Source organism: Pterocles gutturalis, unplaced genomic scaffold, assembly GCF_000699245.1.
Source record: "Pterocles gutturalis isolate BGI_N339 unplaced genomic scaffold, ASM69924v1 scaffold15545, whole genome shotgun sequence".
Lineage (NCBI taxonomy): Eukaryota > Metazoa > Chordata > Aves > Pterocliformes > Pteroclidae > Pterocles > Pterocles gutturalis.
The window spans coordinates 158,349-181,539 of NW_010144028.1; the positions used below are offsets into that span (position 1 = coordinate 158,349).

The 23,191-nt window shown below is 39.3% G+C and overlaps 1 protein-coding gene across 1 annotated transcript in view; it reads right to left on the minus strand.

Annotated features, from left to right (window-relative positions):
• Positions 1–23,191, minus strand: part of LOC104470153 (protein kinase C-binding protein NELL1-like) — a gene marked incomplete at its 3' end in the record, with an annotated part of 171,189 nt that overhangs the window by 142,817 nt on the left and 5,181 nt on the right. Inside the window, exon 4 of the mRNA XM_010084976.1 lies at positions 10,273–10,443. Coding sequence (XP_010083278.1) covers positions 10,273–10,443 — 171 coding nt within the window. The remainder of the gene's footprint in view (positions 1–10,272; positions 10,444–23,191) is intronic.

The window sequence follows — 23,191 nt, forward strand, 5'->3', positions numbered from 1 at the left end:
CTCTATAAGCATATTTTTTTTCATTCAAGAGAAATGCAAATTAACTTTCAAGACTCTCTAAGGAACAGGATGGAATTAAAAAATGCAAGTAAAGATGGTTAGATGACCATGTTTCACTCTCAGGTTTGGGGGTTGAATTCTCTACACATAAACTGAATAAAGGTAAAGTCCCAGATATTTTCTGCCCATGTGGGTCTTTCTTTACAAAATGCATTAGGCTTTTCAGCTTCATACAAAGTTATCAATGAATCTCAGCAGCATTTCTTGGGCATTAAACTAAAACCAATCCTTGTTATTGATTCAAAGTAGAGGACTGGACCTACTAAATGATGTGACATTGGCCACATGAAGGGGAGAAATCCATCTTTCTCAGAGTACTACACCTGTATGGTATCTTTCATCTGGAACTCCTGAGGTGAATTCAAACACCTTTACAAATAAGGTCAATATTATTAACTTTACTTTGCAAATGTAGTGTGGAGGCAACGGCTATGTGGTGCTTAGCTGTCTACCAACACAACAACAAACTTGTTCTTTTAATAGGAATCCTGAAAGTCCATTTTGACCCGGTAAATCTGAGGCAAATAGCATGTGGTTCATGGTTCTGGCATTGCCCATAAAACTTGCACACAATCTACAGGTAGCAGAAGCACAAGAATGTACTTGTCACTGTTTCTGGTGAAGATGCCAACTTTAACCATATTGAGCCTCCTTGGCTACAGCAGTGCTTAAGGTGGTGTCTGGGTCAAAAGAATGCCTCGCTTGAAGTGCTGAGGGAGAGGTTATCTAGATACAGAGACTTTTCTTATAAAAATCAACACCCACAACTCTTATAAATTAATGTGAATTTAGGTACTTACCTTTAAACATCTCAATATAGTGTTGAAAGCCACATACCTCAAATACCACTTTTCAAATAAATACCTGACTCACCAAAGATATTTTGCCGTCTTTCTAGTACTTGTGAGCAACTATCCCTATCCGAGTACAACAGCAAAAAACATGCAGCAGTAGGTATTTTTGTGATACACACAAGCATCCACTAGACAAGGAGACAAATCCACTTATAAATGAAGACAACACTAAAACTCACAGGGTCACTAAAAGACACCCTTTAACCTCAGCAAGCTTTCAATCAGCTTCTAAACCAGAACACTGAATAAAGCAAACTGATAACAAGAAAGCTAAAAGCACAGCACTGTCATTTGTTACCATGCCAAACACCATACCAAAAGACCGTCTCTGATGAACCAAATGTTCAGAGTACATCCCAGACGCCAGTAAACCAAGACTGAGCAATTAAAAACAGATTTTAGAAATAAGAGGGAGAAATTAATTGAACGGGTTCTTCCAAGACACAGAAAGAAGAAAAGCTCTTCTCCTACAAATTAAACAAGAAGCCCTTAGAGCAAGATGGATACGAGATTAAAAAAATATATATTAAATTATCTGTGAAACAAGAAGTAAACAATTAAGCCTACCTTACATCAGAAAGCAACAGGGTAAAAATGGGCATTTATAACAATGGCACAAAGCAGTACTGGTACTTCAAGTCTTGCAGCAAAATTAACCCCAAAACAAAGTTCTACCAGAACACAGAGGTAAAACCACGGTTACATGGCTTATGTCATCTCCATTTTGTCATTTAAAAAAAAAAAAAAGGTCTAAGGTTACTGTTGGTGTCTGCTACAAGGCATTTGTTGGATGAGGACTGGCAGTGCTGAATCTTTGCTTCTATCACTTCCACCTGCGTTACCCAGGGACACGATGGTCCCTGGCCCAAGATCTGTAGCACACGGGTCTTTGCAACTGCAATTACAGCAGAACCTGAAGCACAGTAAGCTTACAGCTGAGAAATAGCCCTCCTTCACAAAATATATGCAGCCTTCCTCTTTTCTTTCTCATGCTACTCTCAACCCCAAAGTCACTTCACCTAGTACAGTAACACAGGTGCAACTGCAAGATGAATCAGGCTTTTGATTCCAACTCCTTTATGCACCGCTACAAAAAATAAATTTAAAAGGAAGCCAGACACAAGCAACCTTTCTACTAAACAGCTTCTTTCCTCCCTCCAAAAAATCATCTGCTGAGAAGTTAATTGCCTTACAGTGTATCTTGTCACAGGACTGTCTCTCATCAAGGGGTTCATGTCATCACTAAATGATTCATGTATAATCATAAAATAATCTCACCCATATTCCAGAGCCAATTTCCTTTCATGACTGAAGGTAACTGCAGGCTGAGGACCACAGGCTTTGCTTGTTAACACCTTGCCTTTGCACCAGAGCCCTCCCATTAGTGTTGTCTCAGCACTGCGCAATGGTGCTCAGCAACCCCAGGAGCTGCCGCTCCTCCCCATTAGCCGCTGTTGCTGTAACCCCACAGAGGGACAATTCATTCCATGTTCCTCAATCCTTACCGGAGGTTCATCAGATAACCCACATCTCCACTTTCCCATGGTATTTTTCAAGTGCCCATTTTAGCCTCGGTGGGTTGAAAGATAACATTGCACTCTCTCCATAATAACTAATTGGCCATGACTGAGGAAACGTATGATACATAGAGTGAACATAGAGCAAGCCATTAGATTGGTTCTAAAATTAAGTTTTGTTGGAAACCGCCAGGCAGACAGACAGAAAAGCACTCTCCAGGGGCAGCACTCAGGTTTGGAGCTCATTTCTCACATTTGACACTCTGGGGAGATGAAAGCATGGTTCAGTTGAAGTCAACGAGAGTTTTCACTGCAGACTTCACTGGGGGCAGGATTTCACCCCAGGGATACCGCACAGCTCATCTTTCAGTCGAGTTTAAGGTAAGTGGCTGGCTTGACACAGAAAGATTCAGCTAGGGCTGAGGAAGTCCTAGTTGCATTAGTTGACACAGTGCTAGCTATGGTGCTAGTCATTTGCTTTGACTTTTAACATGCTGAAGGGAATGCCACTAAAATCACAGCTCAATTAAATAATGCAGCTCCTGATTCTTTCATTACTGACTGGTCTCAGATATGAAAACAACTTACAGGACTGGAAATTGCATGGTACTTTACTCCTACACTGAGAATCAAACTATCACCTTTCACCTTAGTGCTCCTTTGACGTATCATTACATTGGTAATACAGATCACAACAATGGTTCTTTGTATCATTAATATATTTAAACTAGAAGGAGTGACCAACATCTGATGTCTTATTAAAAAAAAAAATAAAAACAGAAAAATCCACCAACCATCTGTGTAGAAATGGAGTACTGCCTAAACTCCCAGAAGCACCTCATTGTCTGAAGTGTGAGACTGGACTGCCTTGGCCATTCTCTCAATTAGCACATTTGCAAAGCACCTCTCACCCTACAGCACAGAACCAGAAACTCCGTTGTGCCCACACTCAGGACTGAGCCCACTTGACCCCCCTACATGATGCAGGGCCATCCAAGCATAACAGAGGCCTGGAGAGAGCTCTCCCACGCACCGGTAAGGCTGCAAATACGCCAAGTGACTCTGCATGGCACGTGAACTGAGAGGAGACACTACACCGCTGCTGCAGCAAGAGTCACGCCACCACCTAACGCCCCAGAGCCATGACAGCCACACTCACAGCATTTCCAAGCCCTGACACATTCCATCTCTGAGTGCCCCACATGCCCCCAGCTTCCCACACCCAAGGAACAAACGTGACTGCTCCTGCACCCCTGGCTGCCATTACAATGCTGTCAGTTTACTCTGTCACCAAGTGATGCAATGATGGGGATTGTCAGGTTTTGGGTAGTAATAAATGCAGTCAAGCAGCCTCCACCTCCCTGCAGTCAGCCTGAGGATTTTGACAAGATTGGATTGCCAAAATAATTACCTTTTGGGAATTATTGCTGTTCTAAATTCTCAAAGAAAGACTCCCCAAGTACTAAAACACTTCAGAAAACTCTGGACTGGTTTCAGACTTCAGCAGTCTTAATCCTGTTTGCTCAGTCACCCTCTCATGCCCCACAGCCCTCAGGAGGTTTCAGATCATTTGGAAAGACTCTGTTCTATTTGCTATATGGAGACTCAGATCTCAAAGTCAGCTCCTGAATAGTTCAGAGGGATTCTCATCTGCTCTCTGGCAAAAGTCCAATGCTTTTATAAAAAAGTATTTAACTGAAATTATACTACCATTTTTCAATTCAGCTCCAGTACTACCCTATGTGATTTCCAGTTCTAAACTCCAGAATTTAGCTAACCGCTTCAAATGGAAGAGTTCATTTACGTTTTGGATCTCAGTTAATCTGCCTGGCTGGAGAAAGATAATTGTTTTTATAATCTGAAAGGAAAAAAACCAAAACATTTGCTGTATCTGGTTGATTCTCAAATTACCATGATTGTCTCTCTGTCCATATGACCCCCATCAGCACTCCAACGAATTACAAGAAAATAGAACCAAGTAACAGAATTTCCCTGAAAAAATTCCACAGAAACAAATATCCAGATACATTTCAAACTATGCAGGCTAAATTTTCAGAGATTGCTCTCGTAAGTAAATCAGCCCAATTTAAGGGTATATTGCTTTGACATTAAAAAAAAAACCTAGATATATAATGGACCAATGCAAAAACTATTTGAGAATCGGATAATTCATGCACTTTAGGAAATGACTAAAGCATTTCAGACTTGCCGCTCTTGATTTAAGATTATTTCCTCTACCACTATCCATCCTCACTCTCTGGGACACCCATAGCATACAAATACAACGAATGCAAGATGCTGATGGTAAAGCATAACACTTATTTCTGCCCTCTTGAAGTATCAATCTGTCTATCAACCTTTTCCATTCACTGGAAGGCACAAGTCCCCATTTCCAAATTAGAAAAAAAAAAAAAAAAAAAAAAAAAGATAAAACACTGTTAAGTCTATATTCAGCAGTAGTTGGGCTTTGCAGCTACCAAACTTTTATTCCACAGGTCCCTAAAACCCTGCAGAGTGCCACAAGCTGCCATTCAAGATCCTTAACCGAGCCCCATCAGGCTGAATTCTACTCGTCAGTAAGTGACATCAGCAGGACCTGGATCAGCTCCTGCAGAAAACCAAAGCAGATGCCTGCTCCACTCTGAGCAGGAGCTCTGTGAGGCCTCTCTGCTGCAGCACAGTGCCCCAGGCACTTGCACTGACTATAAGTGGTTGCTGCCTTCTAGGGGTGGTCAAAGGATCTAAGACAGCCAGGCACAGGTAGGGATTGTTATCATGTGTTTTCTGTAGTACTTTTTTATCACTTTCATAAACACTCATGGCCCTCTCCCAATTCTATCAGTGTAGTACATAAAAAAAGTTCAAGTGATTCATCTAAGTCGAAAAAAAAAAATTCATCATAATTAAGGACTGGGTTAAGACATATCATCATTCAGTCTTCAGTCACACCCATTCTGCAGATGCATTAGCCATTCAATGAAAAACCCTGGCTAGTAAAAAACTTCTTTAAAAAAACCCTTTTCTCAAGCAATGCTGAATGCATCCTGAACATTTCCTTGCAGCTTAACTACAATAACTGTAATGACACAGGCCTGACAGCAGCTGACGTGATACACCAGCTGGAGATCTCTCTTATGCTGAAAAGTTTATAGCCTTTCTGTCAAACAAAAGGGACAATCCATAGGTGAAAATTAACTTCCCATCCACAATACCACAGATCTGAAGCTGGGTGCACCTGTACTGCACAATTATAGCACTCTAGCCAAGTAACCATTTTTCTGGCAGCTTCTGCTACAGCTTAAAGAGCAGAGAAGCAATCTGGGTCACAAAATTGTATTGAAATGTTGAGAGTAAATTACCTAGCTGCATAATGCTGCCACCATGCCATCTTCTCTCTCAAGGGAAAGTATTTTACGGTAAGTAAAGCAGTGAATCCCTCGTTTAAATACATCCCTTAACCTTCTTTAAATTAATTACATTTTAATTAAAGTCATAGGACTTTGTTTAGATAAGTTGAAAACCTCAGGTTGGCAGCCAGAATACCTTATTTATAAAAACTCAGAATTCTTGGATTCCCATATTTGGATTATGTTGCTTTTATTTATTTATTTTTCCAATTAAAAAGTTCCCACTGCTCATACATTTTTTATTCCCTCATGCTCTGTTCTATCAGGAAAAAACATAAAAGAAGCAGACAACATGTTTATTTCAGTTGGAGACTACTTCCTAGCCTGCTCCAGTTTTATAATCTATTCTCTTATGCTCTTACCAACCCCCTTCATCAAACAGCTAAAAGTATCCATCAAAACCACAGGCTGTATTCATAGTAAAAGGCACTCCAGCACATATTTCCACTGGAAAGCATTAATTTTTGCAGCAAAGTGTCTTTCTCCCTTTTACATCTGCAGACAGAGTTCAAGTAAAGGAATACCGACACTGTCTGACCAGGTGAGTACCTTTGTAGCAATATGGTTAATGAGAAATAAAACAATAAAAACATAAAGCAAGCAGCCTTCAAGCTAACTTCCCCAGATTGATTGGACACAATGAGAACAATTTGGAATTTATATTTCTTAAATAAACTGATAATAAATATATTTTGATACAGTACCTACCACCTCTTAAATCATAGGCTCCATGCTATTCCCTCACTAAACACTATTAAATGCAACATTTTTCTGTGCTGTTACTGTTGTAGGAGCAAGCACTGATAACAGTCAGGTACCACGGGCAACATCACAGACTCTACAGCTGAAACTTATCCCCAGTAAAGTGAAGACAAACACCAGCTCTTGTAGGACTGTAACAGTCTCGTGGGGCTGCAAATCTCCTGACAATGCAGGTATGTACAACAGGATCCTTTACCTCTGCTCCCCTAAAGAGGCCAAATTTGGGAAGGTGCATGGCAGAGTTTATTTCACTATATACTAACCCTTCAGTGCCATAGGTTAAGGACCCTCTGACAATGACTCAGTTGCTCGAGCTTACCCTAACCACTCGCCAGAAAGCCGCTCACAACCCCCTTTTCCCTTTGAGTAGGGGAGCACGGACCCTACACATAACCAGTATTTTGAAACAAGATTTCTTCACTACTACTGGACTCAGCATTGGAGACGGAAGGAAATTAATAACAGCATACTTAATTCCCATGGTACTTCCAGCACCTATTTTACTTGTGCATCAGCTGTACATTCAGAATTAATATAATCTTTTCATTTTTCTAAGCTTTCTGAACCTTACCAGAACATTAAAAGCTTATTATGCCAGTTGTCTGAGAGGTATCCCTGGCTAGAGGTTACCTCCCAGGGCCAGCACAAAGTCTCTCCAAGTCAGCGAGAAGAGTCCTGTGACATTCAACAGGTTTTCAGTCTGGACTCTAATGTGTCTTCCTGTGTTAGCAGCTCTGAGCTCTTGCATCAAACTCAGCTACACTTCTTACTCCTTGTTCTTCAAGTGGCACCAAAGGAGCAAGTAAGATGCAGCAGGAGCCGATTTCAAAAGGACGCGTACTTGAGCAAATACACCTCCTTTGATACGTGTACCTCCCCCACCATATTACACCTCATTAGAACAGGGGAAATTACACCATTTTAAAGATGACTCTTAAAAGCACTAAAGGCTTTCACCAGTTCTCAAGTACGTTTCCCTAACCTATCCAGGTCTGAAAAACAAAGTCAGCTTTGAACTGGATCCAAAAGACAATCAAGTACCAAATGTCAAAGCAATTTTACAAATCAGAGCAACGCGGGTGATGAGGCTGGGAAGAATAAAAGTAAATTTGACTATCTGTTTACAAATTAAAAGTTTCACCTCCAATGCTTTCTGACCTACTGCAGTTTTTGGAGGCCAGAGACTAGCTTTAGGTATACATACAAATCCTGTAGCAAAATTGGGTTTTGGATGGATTTTTTTCCCAATGCAACCCCCTTTAAGAAATCCAGTAGGTTTTATTTCTTACAGGGGAGAGAACAATATGTAAAAAAACACAGAACTTCTTTAACTAGATAAGTAGACTTGAAGCTAAATTCTTGTTCTGATGACATCGAATCTCTGCAGGAGATAGGACAGGTGACTTTACTGACTACAATCATATTCTCTTTCCCCGTGACTTACTTGTTCAATTAAGTCTGCAAAAGTCTCACTTCTCATTAGGCACCCTGAACTCTGCTGAGAGCCAGTGACACCACAGTAGCTTAAAATGGTGACATTTTCATGTAAAGTCTACAGCTCTTAACACTGGATTCTGTGCATACTTTCAGCTGCAACTGTCCTAAAACTAACATGAGGAAGGCTTAGGATTTTCAGTAGCGCTCAGAAGTACCCCTCATTGGCTTGCTCTTCATTTTCACATCTTTTGACATTTATTTTGTTGTGTCATCACAAAATGCTGGTGCAAAGACAAACAAGATGTTGACTCCTCTTCTGAGTGCAAATATGTAAGGGGTTAAGATGTAATAAAGGAAATTATAACATCAACACTCATAGAATTCTCTAATTAACTGAACAGAGATGCTACAGCTGAATCAGGAACTTAAAGACTTCCTTTTTTTTTTTTCTCCCCATTTAGACTTCTACTATGATCTCCCCTCAAGTCATGATTTCAAAACTATTCCCATTGTTTTTCCATAGGAGTTGTCATAAACTACCACAAAAGCACAGACAAATGGAGGCGCTTAGGTATGGATTTATGCTGGGAGCAACCTTGAGATGTGCCACCTTAAGGGACACTCTTAGATAGATCATCCCCATTCAGGGCTACCTGACAGAGCCAGCTATACACACAGATCACCTTACACCACAGCACAACTCATTCTGTAATTGTATTTGTCTATTGCTGCCTGTTGCTGTAAAGAAATCCAGGTCACAACCATGACTCTGCAAAGCTCTCTTCTCCCTGGATAAACTTCTGCACAAGGCAGGCTTTTTGTATTGTCTTCCCTTCACATTGTGTGCAAGAAGGCAGCCAGCAGAACAATGCACTAAAAAGCATCTTCCTAAAACACATTCGCTGTTCAAAAAAAAAAAAAAACATAGGAGATAATGAAGAACCTGTCCCAAAACCACTATGTCAATAAACAAACAAAAAAAGTATACTGCTATAAGCAAAGAAATAACAGAAACAAATAATGGTAAGAAAAATAAATCAGATGACTGAAACAAAAATGATCTTTACAAATTGTAGATTTCATGCCTCAATGAAATTAAAATTGCTCTAAGCATTTATTTGCTTCCAAGGTCCAAACAAAAGGATTCAATAAATAACCTTCCTTCAGATTAGATTTTTACTGTCAGCAGTTAATGCAGTTGCAGAAAATGGTTATAACCTTCTTCTCAAAACAGTATCTCATAATTACTTTGTCAAAATTTAAACTTTTTTCAAATGTTCCAATAAGTGCATCTTCCTATAATACTCACAGAACTTTATTCTGCCCGCCTGAATAAAATGAAGACTTTGGAAAAAAATATCTGCTACTATCACCCTATACATTTAAGTGCCACAATTCCAAAATGCATATGGTGATCCTCTCACTGGAAGCAAATTATATTGTCCTATGAATTTCGTTGCAAGAAGACATGAAAGTAAAGGTTCATTTTCCTCATTCCTAAAGTGTATTTTGAAGGTCCCAATTTCAAGTTTTCTGAGTTTCCTCATCAACCACAAAGTTAGCAACAGCCAAAGTCTTCAGTACATTGTGAGATCTAGTCCCAGGGGAAGAGAGATTCTAGGGAAGAGAAATTCTACGTTTGCTGCTTTTTATTCTTTGAAAGCCTGACAATCTGCCATCTTGCAGTCTTCACAACTTTTAAGGGAAAAAAAAGTGCAATGACAGACAGAATACCCTTCAGAAAATAAAAAGCACCAGTTCTAGACATACAAAAAGAAGCTTCTAGGTTTCTCAGAAGTTTCCAAGTGGGGCAGCAGGTGGAAAAGTCACTAAAAAGTGCATTGCTTGATTATGTAAAATAAAATTAAAATGCTTCTGACACATCTATCAAGTTTTCAGGTATGCTGAGTGAAGCAGTTCACAACAGAACAGACTGCACACCAATCTATCACACTTAAATGCAATCACAGTCAAACATAACATCAGCTAGCACCTAAACCACAGAGATGCTTTTAATGCTCCCCAGTCAGCAATCAACCTTTTCCACATTTGTTCATAATCACAATGAATAGTTTTATTTTAATGCTTTGTTTTCCTTTTCTTATCCCATGGCAGTTTACCATGCTTTTTAAATTAGGTATTTTTTAAAAAAATTCTCCTCTTCCAATTTTATTATTGCATGTAAGTAGAGGGCATTTTTTTAAAGAAATATAAATTATGAACATATTTTCTTACCTGTTGCAGTCCACATGGAGCAGAAGGTGGGACGCACTAAGTGACACAGCAATCTTATGCCACTGTCCATCTGCCAGACGGTACGGGAACACCTCTGTTCTTGACTTCCCATTAAACCTGTAGTGATATCTAATCTCATCCCGCAGGCCACTGCTCTCCAGTTCAAAATAGCTGTATTTAAAACATGAAGAAGAATCAGTTCCAATATTTTGTTTATTCATTGCTTCTGTCATTTTCTTAATTCATAGACTTCTTTAAGCAAACACCACATGGAAGGTCACAATCTAAAGAGGTTACTCAGCATGAATTAGCTAAGAGTTCATTTTTTAAAAGAGTTAGAGAGGCAAGACTATATATCCAGTGCATTACAAAAACAGCAATACCAATCATGGGAAAACAGCTCACATTCAAAACACCATTTGATAATCCTGGAAACTGAAGTCTTCTTTTTACACATAGAAAAGTTTCAACTACAAGAAAATGATCCTTATTCTTTTCACCAAAATGTTTCATATGAATGCAAGTTTTGTAGCAAATGCAAAAATAAAGAACTGTACATATTATTACCAAAGAACAAACAAAAAGCCACAAAGGCAAGAAAACTTTAAATTTAATAATTTAATTTTAAATCTTTAAATTTGTATTTACTATTTGCAAATCCACTTTTTAAAAAACTGTTTACTTTTAGGACTCCCCTACATGCAATTGTGCTTAACTCATTTTCTGACTTGTATTGTTACAGCTGTAATTGTTCAGCTTTATAAGGGATCTAGCTCCTGGCTAGATTAGGTGTCTCAACACGTGGCATAAAGAAACAATCAAAACCTTTGGAGAGTTGTCACCAGAGAACAGTCATGGGATAGCTACCAAAGAACAGCTACTAACCGGCTTCATGCCAGGGGGGAGAGCCAGCTCTTTTTGTAGGGTGAATTCAGCCTTTGTAGGTGGTAGGACATTGAAGTGTAAATAGTGGAGCCTTCTCTTGGACCCCAGATAACAGAGAATTTACAGCATATCAAATCAAGGCGCTCTTTTTCCTGCTAAAATGAAGCCCTGGACATAGAAAGGAGGAGATGCAGACCTCCTTTTATAGTAGCAATAACTCTACAACTAAGTGCAGATGTTAGGTTGTCCAGCTAGTCCCTAACCATGTCTACCTCCACAGCATCATGTTTTTCCCTACTGAACAACAGCAATTTAACATGGCAGTTGAAAGACAGGTGCTAGTTTGGGGTTAAAAAAAAATAGTTACAGTTATGAAATCCACTTCCAAAAAATAAATGCAACATGAAAAATATAAGTATCCAGGTGCCAATTTTCATTTTCACACAATCCTTTTATGCTGCTGGACTGTACACAGACCTTAATACCAGTGTGCGCAAGCGTTACACGAGATGTGTGCACTTCATCAAGAATAGCTCTTACCAGTGAATTGGAGGCTTTTTAGAACATAAAAACTGGAAAACAGAGTTCTTTAATAATTTACTTATGAGATAAAATGCTAGCTGGGAGTATGTGCAAAAGATCACAACAGACTGGGAAGGGAAACACCAAGACAATAAATCTTGACCAAGAGAGACACTGAAACCCTCCTCCATCCTGCCAATACCTTGCCATTACATTTTTCATGTGACATACGAGCGTTATGAGGTCACACCAATCAAAGTAAATGGCAAAGTAAAAACAGTCACAGGCAGAAAAAAGGCAAAACCAAAACTGGATGAAAACACAGCAAGCATATGTACAAATAAAACACATACAAAAATAAGAAAGGCTCGTGGTGTGAAGGAACTGGCCTGTTTCATGCATATAATGGCACAAGGAGGGCAGAGAAACAGGAGTTTTCTAAACAGAAAAGAACAAATTTGATTAACTGCTACCACCAGCACTCCCCATTAAAATACCTAAATTACACTCACAAGAAAACTGAAGATTTTTTTTTTTAGGGTTTTTTTTCAAATGCTCAATAAGAGCACAGTCAATATACAGAACATACTGCTGCTGGCGTTTTCAAGCCAGGAAAGCACTAGGACAAGTACTGCCAGTGAAGTCATACTTACAAAGTTAAACGTTTCATAATTGCCATCTGCTGTCAAAGCACAAAAGGAAGTCATTAAAGAGACTTTCTTTCTCTCTTGTTCAGATAAACAGCAGTGAGGCAGAAAACTTCAAAAAAAATGAGGGAGAGCTACATAACATTCTAGTAACTCTCAGACACAAAGTATTTATATAAGTATATATATATACATATTTACATGGTTGATCACAGAAGCTTCGGGCCTGAGAGCAAGACAAGCTCCTGTTGCAGGAAGCACATCGCTCCCTACAGTCCTCCTTCATCATCTCTTACAGCCACAGAGCTAATCGCTTACTACAGAATGTTTTGTTTGTTAATAAAAGGCAACAGTCCAGCCCTAGAAAGGTCAGTCAGGTACCGTACTTAATCACATCCATGCTCTATTATTTGAACAGCATAAGGAATTGCAAAGCGACATAGATCCTCATCTGACAAGCTTTAGTGCCAATAGTTACTTCAGGACTGAAAACAGCTTGTTGCTTATGCACTGAGTTTGCTGTCCATCTCCTGCCTAATTTATATAATACAGAAGTGTCTAGTTAAAATTCTCTGTAATAGCCAGTGCTAACATTTTTATTTATGTACACCTACTGCACTGCAAAGTGCCACAGGACTGTATAAAACACCACATCTTACCTCTTCAGTGACGGAAAAGGATGACAGCAGCCAAATTCTGCACCTATGTTTCACCACCCTTCAACCAGTGCAAATCAGAAGCATTTACATTCAGACAATCAGTAAACAACAGTCAACAAAATCACAACAGCAGAAACTGCCTGGATTAGCCCAACACATATCTATTTCAAGTATTTAAAACATGCAAGACAAGGTAACCAACGCCCTTGCATTATCGTTTTTTTCTGAAGATGCACAAATTCACCTTGAGATCTTGACTACACACACACACCCCTATGTTCACAATTCAGCAGATGTAGTTGTCTTTTCTCTATTGGAACATAATTCATGTGCAAATAGCTTTCTCAACAGCAAACATCATCTTTTCCTTCCTCCTCCTGGAGGAAAGCATCTTCAAAAGCCATGACATAAAGGCTGTTCACTCCCAGAAATAAATGTGCTTGCTCTGTGTTCAAGTTGTAATCTGCAAATTGTGGAATGGAAGACAAATGAGTGGAAAAACATAAGCTTAGGGAAGAAATTATCAACTTGTAAGAAAATAATTGGTAAAACCAAAGAAAACAGATTTTTTTTTAATATCTGTCTCATCTTTGACTTGAAATGCCATTGCTCAAGGGTTTATCTACTATAAACCAACAGGTAAAAAATGGAGGGAAATTAATGGAAGCTACCATACAAGAAGCAAGAAAATTAACTAATCTCTAACAGGCGATTTGTAGGTACTTCCCAGTGTTTTGCAAGGAAAAAGACAACACAGGATCAGAACAAGTCAGGGTTCCTGAAAGGATAACAGCATCTGGGGCCACCTGAAAAAATGTATCATCATGTAGGCAAGTGTGCACTTCCATGTTGCCATGAGATCCACATCAAAAGCCCCAGGGAGATCCCTGAGTGTTACAAATAGTTCTGCTTCTGCATCACATCTGCATGAAACCTGTGTGTCAGCTTGCCGCTTGAGTTAGCCCCCTGCTACCCTCCTCAAGACCTTTTTCAACAGAGAGAGATGTGAGGCAGTACTCGTCAACTTGTTAGCACCAAGTACTGGTTTCTTGTTTTATTTATTATTCCTCAATGAGGATTTATTTTTTTATCTTTTTTAAACAGGCATGATCAAAGGTAACGTGCATTTTGAGAGATGACATTCTCAGAATACGTGTATTAAGGGAGGTTATTGCTTATGAAACACCAGTAAAATATGGCCTTGGCTGAATTTTCCCACTACTAGAATTTCCATATTTGCTAAGGAAGTAAACTGTTGCTGGCTTCTTTTATACAATTATAGAATTCAACTTTTTTTTATAGGTCTGTCCACAGTCTCTCATCCAAATCCCAATACGTAAGAGAAAAACACGTTAAATTCAGATTAATTTTATGCACATCAAAAAAGTCGGGATATTTTAAGCTGATGCAATGTGCTTTACAGGAGAATATTATTCCACAATCAACTCAAGATGCTTTACAACTCTGACAACTTTTTCAACCCCTATGTACCTCACACACAAATATAGTTATGAGAGGATAACGCTGACTCAGTGATGTTTAACACTTGCCTTTTTTTTTTTCTTAGTCACAACCATAGTGAATATTTAACTGTGCATTTGACAGCTCATTTTACTTCCAGATCAGAAGGAAAAGGTGTCTAAACGTATACTGTAGGTTGGAAACAGCTGCTGTGGATGTAATGACAAAAAAAAAAATTGGAAAACTCATTATCAACGTTAAGTAAGAGCATGTAAGACACCTGAAGCAGAAAAAGCAAAGTACTTCTACAACGTGAGTTGGCTTAATCCACCATCTGCATTAAAGAAACATATTCATCTATTCATCTTATCAACCACAGCAGTGGTCTTAACCAGTGACAAACACCGCCGTATTTCATTCAAAGATTTTTCTGCTGTAGGCTGTGCATGTGGCCAAAGGAGGGAGGGGTCACAGACTACAAATAAGACATGACCCTAAGAGGAGCTCTAGGATATATGTCCTTCTGAATATCCCTAGTGTATACAGTACTTTTTGTTCTGATCTTTACAATGCTAACACCTATCACGAGACACTAAAGTATCCCACAATGAAGACAGGGCACCATCTGGTAGGCACAATACTCCAATAAGAGCTCTGAGAACTAAAGCAAAACTACTTTTTGCATTCAGTTCTGTAAATCTTCCCCTTTATCACATTGAAACATAAATAAAGCAGAGTTATTCTGACTTTACAACCTCCATCATCCCCGATGCAGTGCCAAATGAAGCCCCACAGCCTCTTTCAAGGAGCAGCACCAGCATTTATAGCAGATGCTCTTAAAGCTACTGAACAGATGTCCCAGGGCAAGGCAGCAGGCACAGATGGCATCCCTGTGAATATGTACAAACTTGGGGTTGCCAGCTAGTCAAAACACTTGTGCATCTGCTTAACATCGTGTGGGAGAAGGTCACAAAACCACAGGAGTTCAAGGATGGAAGCACCATTCACATTGCAGCAACACTACGATGTCAGGTCTCTCAACTGCTGGAAAAAAAATCACTGCCATAAGAATCAGGCTGTTACTGAACAGAACCTTCTGGAAAGTTCTGTCAGTCTGGTCAAGGCACATTTTCTTGCCTTTTTTTTTTTTTTTAATAGCAAAGCAAATTCAAGGGAAGTTCAAAGACTAGCCCATTTGATGTCAGCTGTAGGTTCAGGAAGCTTCTGCACAAATGTGCCTGTTTGTACCTGTTTGTCCACATAGCTCTTTCATTTCACCACAGCCTCATGCCAAGCAGAATATCAGAACATTTAATGATGTTTAATGATAAAAGTGGCTTCAGGCAAGATCGTGCTTTAGCATCTTTGCAGAAACACTTCTTGATGTATTCAGAGACAAACAGCCAACGAATCCACATCCATTATCACGCAAATTTCAGGATTTTCAATCTACATAGATTCTGTGATGAATCACACATCATGACACTTTTGGCCTTTCACTGTTCCTTACAGCCGACTGAGTCTGTGTGCGGTACACACAGCGCACTGTTATCTTGGTTGCGTTGCCAAGTGGCTCAGTCCGGAGACCAACATAAAAGAAACTGAGATCTTGTTCTAACACTCCCCAGAGGAAAGCAAGTCAGGCCAAGAGCATGCACTGGGTACACTGTGTTGCCAATAAGCTGGCAGGCATATGCCCAAGACCATCATCACTGCCAATGAAGCCACACAGAGCACAAGCATTGCCTCTGAAACAAGAGATGCATCCGACTTCAAAGAAAAGTAAACACTCACCGTGCAGTTGTCACCACAGTTCTGTATGGATGCAAAACTAGAACAAGTTACAGCTGTCAAGGCAAACGTCTCAGTCTCTTCCACAGGCACTGTTCTTGTACATTAGTTACTATAAAGTGACAGGGTAGGATCCCAAGCTCTGAAGCACTATGCATTGTCAAACACTGGATTTTGAAGATAATGCTCTTACACGCTCAAGTGTACAGATCTAGTCCTCTGCTACATATGCATACTTACAAACCATACAAAGCTACTTTTTACAGCTAGTTTAAACATGGATAGATTGAGAGGTTGCACAGCAAAACCATACACAGCAAATTTTCCCTTATGTGGCATTAAAGGAGTACTGCTGTGGCAGAGATTATGTACTGATATCATCGAAGCTTATAAGCAAAATCAGACTGACATCAGGCAGCACAAAAGGTGTCATGAATAGAAGGATCACCTCTGACAATGAAGGTATTTTGCTGAAAAAATCAGACCAACTTTCTACAAAAGAAAATTCAAAAGTTAAATCCCATACGTTGCACAAAGACTGCCATCATCTACTGTATTCCAAAAGTATTACTCCTATATAAGCAAATCCAAAGTAAGCCAAAATGCAATACTAAATTATTTCAAACCTTTCAAGTAAAAGCCTGAGAGTTCAACTTCACCGTGCTGCTGGCTACCTAAACAGGACTCTTTCAAACATTTGTATCCCTTCATTTCTTTCATTTCAAACAAAAGGAACTAAATCCAGTCCATTAAATAACTTTATTTTTCCATTCAGACCACTCTGAGGACAACCAGAATCATGTTAGATCAGCCTAGCTTGAAACATTTATCAATAAAAACCCCCACACCAACATTTTCTACAATAAACAGTTTGTCTTCCGTTTAACAAATCTTCTACATGGCAGCTGGGCATGCAAGCTGCAAGGCATTAAGTATTTATGATGCTCAAAATTAGCATTTGTGTACCTGCAACTAGGCAAAGGTCATCCAAATACAAATTTACTTTCTTCTTTGATCATATGAAGAAAAAAAGCAATCCCAACATCTGCCTGCCCACTAAAAGACAGCTTGAGTCAGAGCTGGTGCAAAGCAGCTACTCATTTTCATACCACGTGTTGTAAGGATTGACCTTAAGCATTTTTTATTCCATTTCAAATGTCTAAAAATCTATCTTCGCTGTGGCTGTTACTTGCCTACTATCTAAGAAAGGCCTTGTCTCTCCCCTATTCATAGTAAACCAAGCAGGTAGTGCCACACTGCACCTAAAAATAGTACAGCACCTTAGCAGGCTCCAGAGCTAGCAGTCAGCAGGACAGAAGAGAGTCTATCATTTGAAGTAAGGTGAAGTCATGACTCCTTAGCTGCTACCTCTAAAAATAAAAAAACACTCCCACATATATGTGTATGTCCTCAATACACACATAGACACAAACACCTACAAGAACCAAGACATCTCTTCTAAAGGTAGGTATCTGCAAGAAGTGGCCAAGCAACGAGAGAAATTTTATTTTATTCCCTCACAAAAAACAGATGTTGATCTCGCAGCAACAGATACAGCCTAGTGTAACCACTCCTGAAAGAGATGGCCTCACTCTCCTGCCTGCTTATTCCTACCTCATCCTTTGCATCAGACTTGGCCCTTCAGCTGCAATAAGGCACATCAACCCAACGAACTAGTTTGATAAAAAAGTAACCTGACAACAAAAGAAGAATAATTTCTTTACATATCACCACTCCAGAACCAAGCCACCCTGTACTCACACCATCACTAACTCTAGCAAGGAACACAATCTGCAGCTACTCTCTGAAGCAGTTCTTGAAGGGCTCATCACCCACAACCCTTGACCAAACACTATTTCCCCCCCCGGCACCAGTGGACCATCTGCAGTCCACAAAGCATTTGTATCTGCTGAGTTTCTGAATGGGGGCTGTCAATTTTTTAAGACTAACCTGGGACTGAGCTGACATTAGCTCAGGGATCACTGTGGATATGGAGAATCCTGGAGTCTTCAGTGTGCCCAGGAGCTGTAAACAAACCAGAGGATAGCCCCAGTCCCTCCCTTCCTCAAGCTCATCACTGCAGCAAGAACTCAGCTCAGTGAACCCCAAATCAACCATCTCTAAATATCAGATTTTAATAAAGCAAAAAGAGGACAACATAGCCTTTTAAACTAATGAGGTCTGCCCTCTGAGTCAAACTACAATATTTGAAAATAAATTATGCTAATTGCTGTGTCCTTACAAGGAAGGTTCTTCTCTCATATCTTGCTCTCAAATTCAGCAGCTTTCTGGCAATTTCTTATGATGTGGCAATTTCCACATATTTCTGCTAGATTCCCAGAAAAAAAAAAAAAAGTTTTCCTTTCCACCCTCCCAAGGCTCAGTCACAGGTTTGCTCCCTGCTGCTCTCTGGATGCCCTCAGTCTCCACCTGCCCTGCAGGCCTCCTTCTTCCCCTCCTTCCCTCCCCGCTCCCACCTGAGCGCCAGCAGCTTTCCACCGCAGCAGTCATTAGGGCAGGCACTGCGACCCTCCTCTCCTTCAGAACACAGTACCTAGAGCAAGGAAAGCACACAGGCATCCTTACTAAACTGCAAACAAAACCCCAAAACCAGACACACCACCCAGCCCAGAATCCAACCAAGCAAATGACAGTTTATGAATAATGTGTTGCGAACATCTAATCGTCTTAACTAGAAAAGATATATTCTTAACAAGCAGCCCAAATTCAGCAGAGTTTTCAGAAAGTTGCCTTCACTGTAAGTTTGAAACATTTTGGTGCTCTGCCTATATCAGAGGGTCATAAAACAAGCAAACAGAATAACTCGGCATGTTGGAGAAGACTCCTGGGGGACCCACACATCCTGCTCCTGGCTGACCACAACATTTCTGCAGTGTCCAAATTCAGTTTTAAAGAGTTTCAAACTGTCAGCCATTCTGCTCCAATTGCCAACAAGGTCCAATCAACATGTTTCAACAGCCGGCTATCAGCAGCATGTTAATGCTTCACAGAGACAACAATTGTCAGTCTAGTGTACATAAAACACCTGCGCTCAGCAGGGAGCTGCAAGATGGAAGGTAGCTCCTCAAGCAGTAATTCCTCTTTCAAAACACTTAAATCAGCGGAAGATATATAGAATGTAACAGTTCTTCCTCATTTTCCTCTTTTGCATGCTTTAACCACAAACACAGAAGCAGGCAGGCCCAATTCTATTTGCATCTCTAAAGACATTTTGGGAAAAAAAAAAAAAAAAAAAAGTGGGGGTGTAGATGCCTCACACGTTTCACATCACCTCATTCAGAGGGCTGGCTCTTTATATTCTCTGTACAGCTTTCCAGTTTAGCAATTCTACTTATAAATATTAATGAAGATGTGACCTTTACCCTAAAAGAAAAAGGTTAATGGATACATTTGCAGAGTTTTTCCTTCCCTTTTTGAGTACTGGGCATCTCAGACTCCAGTATGCATACACACATCTTGCAGAGAATAATCTAAAATGTAGCATGGAGTAAATCCAATCTTTTAGGTTTACGACTAGGGTCAGAAGTCACTTGCATAGGTTCCTTTTCATTAATTAGGTTTCAGTGTTTAATTTAACTAGCTTGTTACCCTTTTGTGTTTTTAATCAAACATATTATGGCCTGGTAGACTTCCAACTGTTATTTGTGAACACAGCGTTTCTATCTACTCCTCAACAGTCTAAGAAGCTGTTCATGGTGTCACTGGGGGAAGTATTCAACACTGTGCTAGAGTCCTACGCCTGTTTCTCCTTTCCACCCAAAACCGACTTGCTAGGAATAAAAACCTTTCACTATGAGCTTGACACATTTACCAGAATGCCTCTGAATATTTATATCAACACATCTTGGTGTTACACAGTGAAGGGCCAAATTTTCCACTCAATAAATCCATTTCACCATAGCAATACAATCAGCTTACAAGTTTCCAAATATGTGGCATGGCATAAATTTTCTGAAGTTCAGGCCCTAGACATGGGATATAACCATAAAAAACAAAGAAAAAAAGAAAACAAATCTGAGAAGATTTAGAAAAAATAAATATTTTAGTGCTCCCTGTAAGAAAATCTTAGAAACATTAACCTTATGGCTTCCTTCCTAGTTCTATCATGGTGGGATCTCCCCTTCTGACACACTCTTCAGAAAGAATGACAACACATAGGTATAAAGCTAGTACTAGTAAACATGAAGCAAACAGAGAGGACAGACATGGGGGATACACAAAAAAGTAGGCAGGAATAAGCAACTTGGTATTTGACAAAACACTTTTTCATCCTGCCTCTTTAGTAACCACTGAGAGTAACAAAAGCAACAATAAGGATATAATCCTGTTTCACATGGGTAATGGCTCCTCTGCTTCCTAGTTCAGTTTTGCAGATTTTGTATCACAATACCCAATTTCTCTGCTTTACACAAAAATAAACCAATGGTTAAAAAAGTCTTTCTTTGGAGGGCAGCTTGTTATAGAGCAAGTAAATACCCAGCATGCTACTTTCAAAAAATCAAAAGGAATTTTGCCTGATGAAAGATAAGAACACCTGATCCAGTGTTTTCACCTCCTACTTCATGACCAGCCGACAGCTTAGCGGCCAGCTGCCACTTTAAGTGCAACACACTGTAAAGACTGTATTTCCTCTTATTTCCTTTTATCTAAGTACCAGAATCCCAGGTGATATGTACTTGCGCTACTCGTCTGATTTGAGGAGGGTCAGATCCGTATATAAAAAAAAAAACAACAACCAAAAAAACAAAAAAAAAAAAAAAAAAAACCAAAAAAACAAAAAAACAAAAAAAAAAAAAAAAAACCAAAAAACCACACAATCTGGACGCAATCCTTTCTCATACCTTAGGCTTACCATGCTTAGACGTCAGTAATGGTTCAATGGTGGCTACCTCCAAAAAAAACCCCAAGTAATTAAAAGGTCATTACTGACATTTTGAGCAGTAAATTATTTGAAAAGGTTATAAACTAGTCAGTGGGGTGACTACTCACCAAAAGAAAGCTCACCACTCTTTTCCAGGTGCCTTACCCATTGTTTCCAAGCACCAAAACCCTTAGAACGTATTCAAAGTACACAAATCCTTCCCTTTCCCACCCACTATAATTCATTTGTTTTACAGACAAAGTACAGGAGGAGTTTATGGCTAATTATTTTTTTTTGCGGGGGGGAGGGGGGAGGAATTTTCGCATCAATGAGAAAAAAAAAGTATTACAGCAGTCAGCTGCTTTTAAATTGTGCCCCAGACTAGTCAGGAAATCAAAGTCAGCTCCTTTGGCAAAAGCCAGTATTTCAAAGAACTCTAGCCTGGGTACCTGAACATCCTTGAGAGTTTCTCCAGATACTGATCTTGGCCATCAGTGGGAAGGAACTATTAATATACCACCAACCCAGCAGGGAAACAGCACAAAGGTAATTTATGTTCTTGGGCTTTGGACCATGCAAGGCCAGAGCAGGTAATGAGGAGGAAGACAGCTTTTGGATGAAACCAGTTATTAAATCACTGATGAATAAGGATTCATTATGGCTGCAATTTTAAATATCTTGATGGTCTTTTCCAAGTGTCTTGGTGGTCTGAAGAGGAAAAGGTTGTGAGCAAAACAGCTCACAAAGATCTTCTTGGAAGAACTGGCTAGCATAATCCTCCAATAAAGAAAGTAGTTTCTGCATTATGCATCCCCAAGTAACAAGTTTGTCCATCCTGTATTACATTTTGTTATTTATCATTTAGGAAAAAAAAAAATTATAATCTTTAGATTTACCATTGTATTCCAGATAACTATGTACACAGTCTGCACATGCTATCAGACTGTTCAATTAGACTTAATCTGTGTTAATTAAGCTTTCCATTTTCCAAGCTGTATTTTAATACATTTGGATCATGAAAACAAAGTCTTTATCATCATTAAGCTGATTCAACAAGATAAAAATATTAACAAAGAGGTATTTATCATCTTTGTAGCATAAATCCTGTCCATCAAATGACGATATAAATAAATAGCAAATCTCTAATTGTTGCAAAATATCCATTTAGTACAACAAAAACAGCATATCTGAATTACCAACTTCAAGGAAAGTTGTATTCATCTTATTTTAGTACCTTTTATATTGTATTTTTGTTTGTTACTCGTCAAGCTTTAAGATCCACTTACCTACTTATTTCTAAAATATCCTACATATCTTAGTTTCAGAGTTTCATTATATTAATGGAAAATAAACTCCTGCTAAATCTTACTAGCAAAAGAAAATACAAAGCACTCTATGTACTACTATCTCGTAAGTATTCACTTGTACCTTATGGTACAAATCATCTCCACTACACACATCATGCAAAACTGGCTTTGGAACAAGTCATGGTGGCATATGTAACTTAGAATATATATGGTGCATATATATATTGGTATATGCTCGGAAGTTAAAAACCATTATGTCCTTAACTACCATATAACCTGCTTTGTGCATAAGGGAAGAGCTCTTGGCTTCTCCAGAGTCAAAAACTATACTGGTTAGGTAATAAACATACCCTTATAGTTGTTCCCATAGGTCTCAATCATGCTGAAACATAATGATGTTTCTTACTATTCTCTCTGCATTGTCTGTTTTCAAAGACACATGGAAGGCTGAAAAAAGCTTGATAAAAAAAAAAAAAAATGGATGTCATCAGAACAGAACCATGATAATTATCAAAAGCTTAGTAGGAACAACAATTTTAAAAAGGCTTCCCAGCGTGTCAAGGACCTGCACCCACTTCAGCACATACACAAAGCTAAAGAGTGACCTGAGAAGTTAGAGCAACACCAAAAAAATATCAAGCTGAAAGTTCTGCTATTGCATTCATCATAATGTAACCAAGGTCCTCTTCAGGAGTGCCCCATATCTTTGCTCTCTACTTTTCATCGGTCTTAAAAAGTACTTTTCCCACTGTCATCTACTTTACC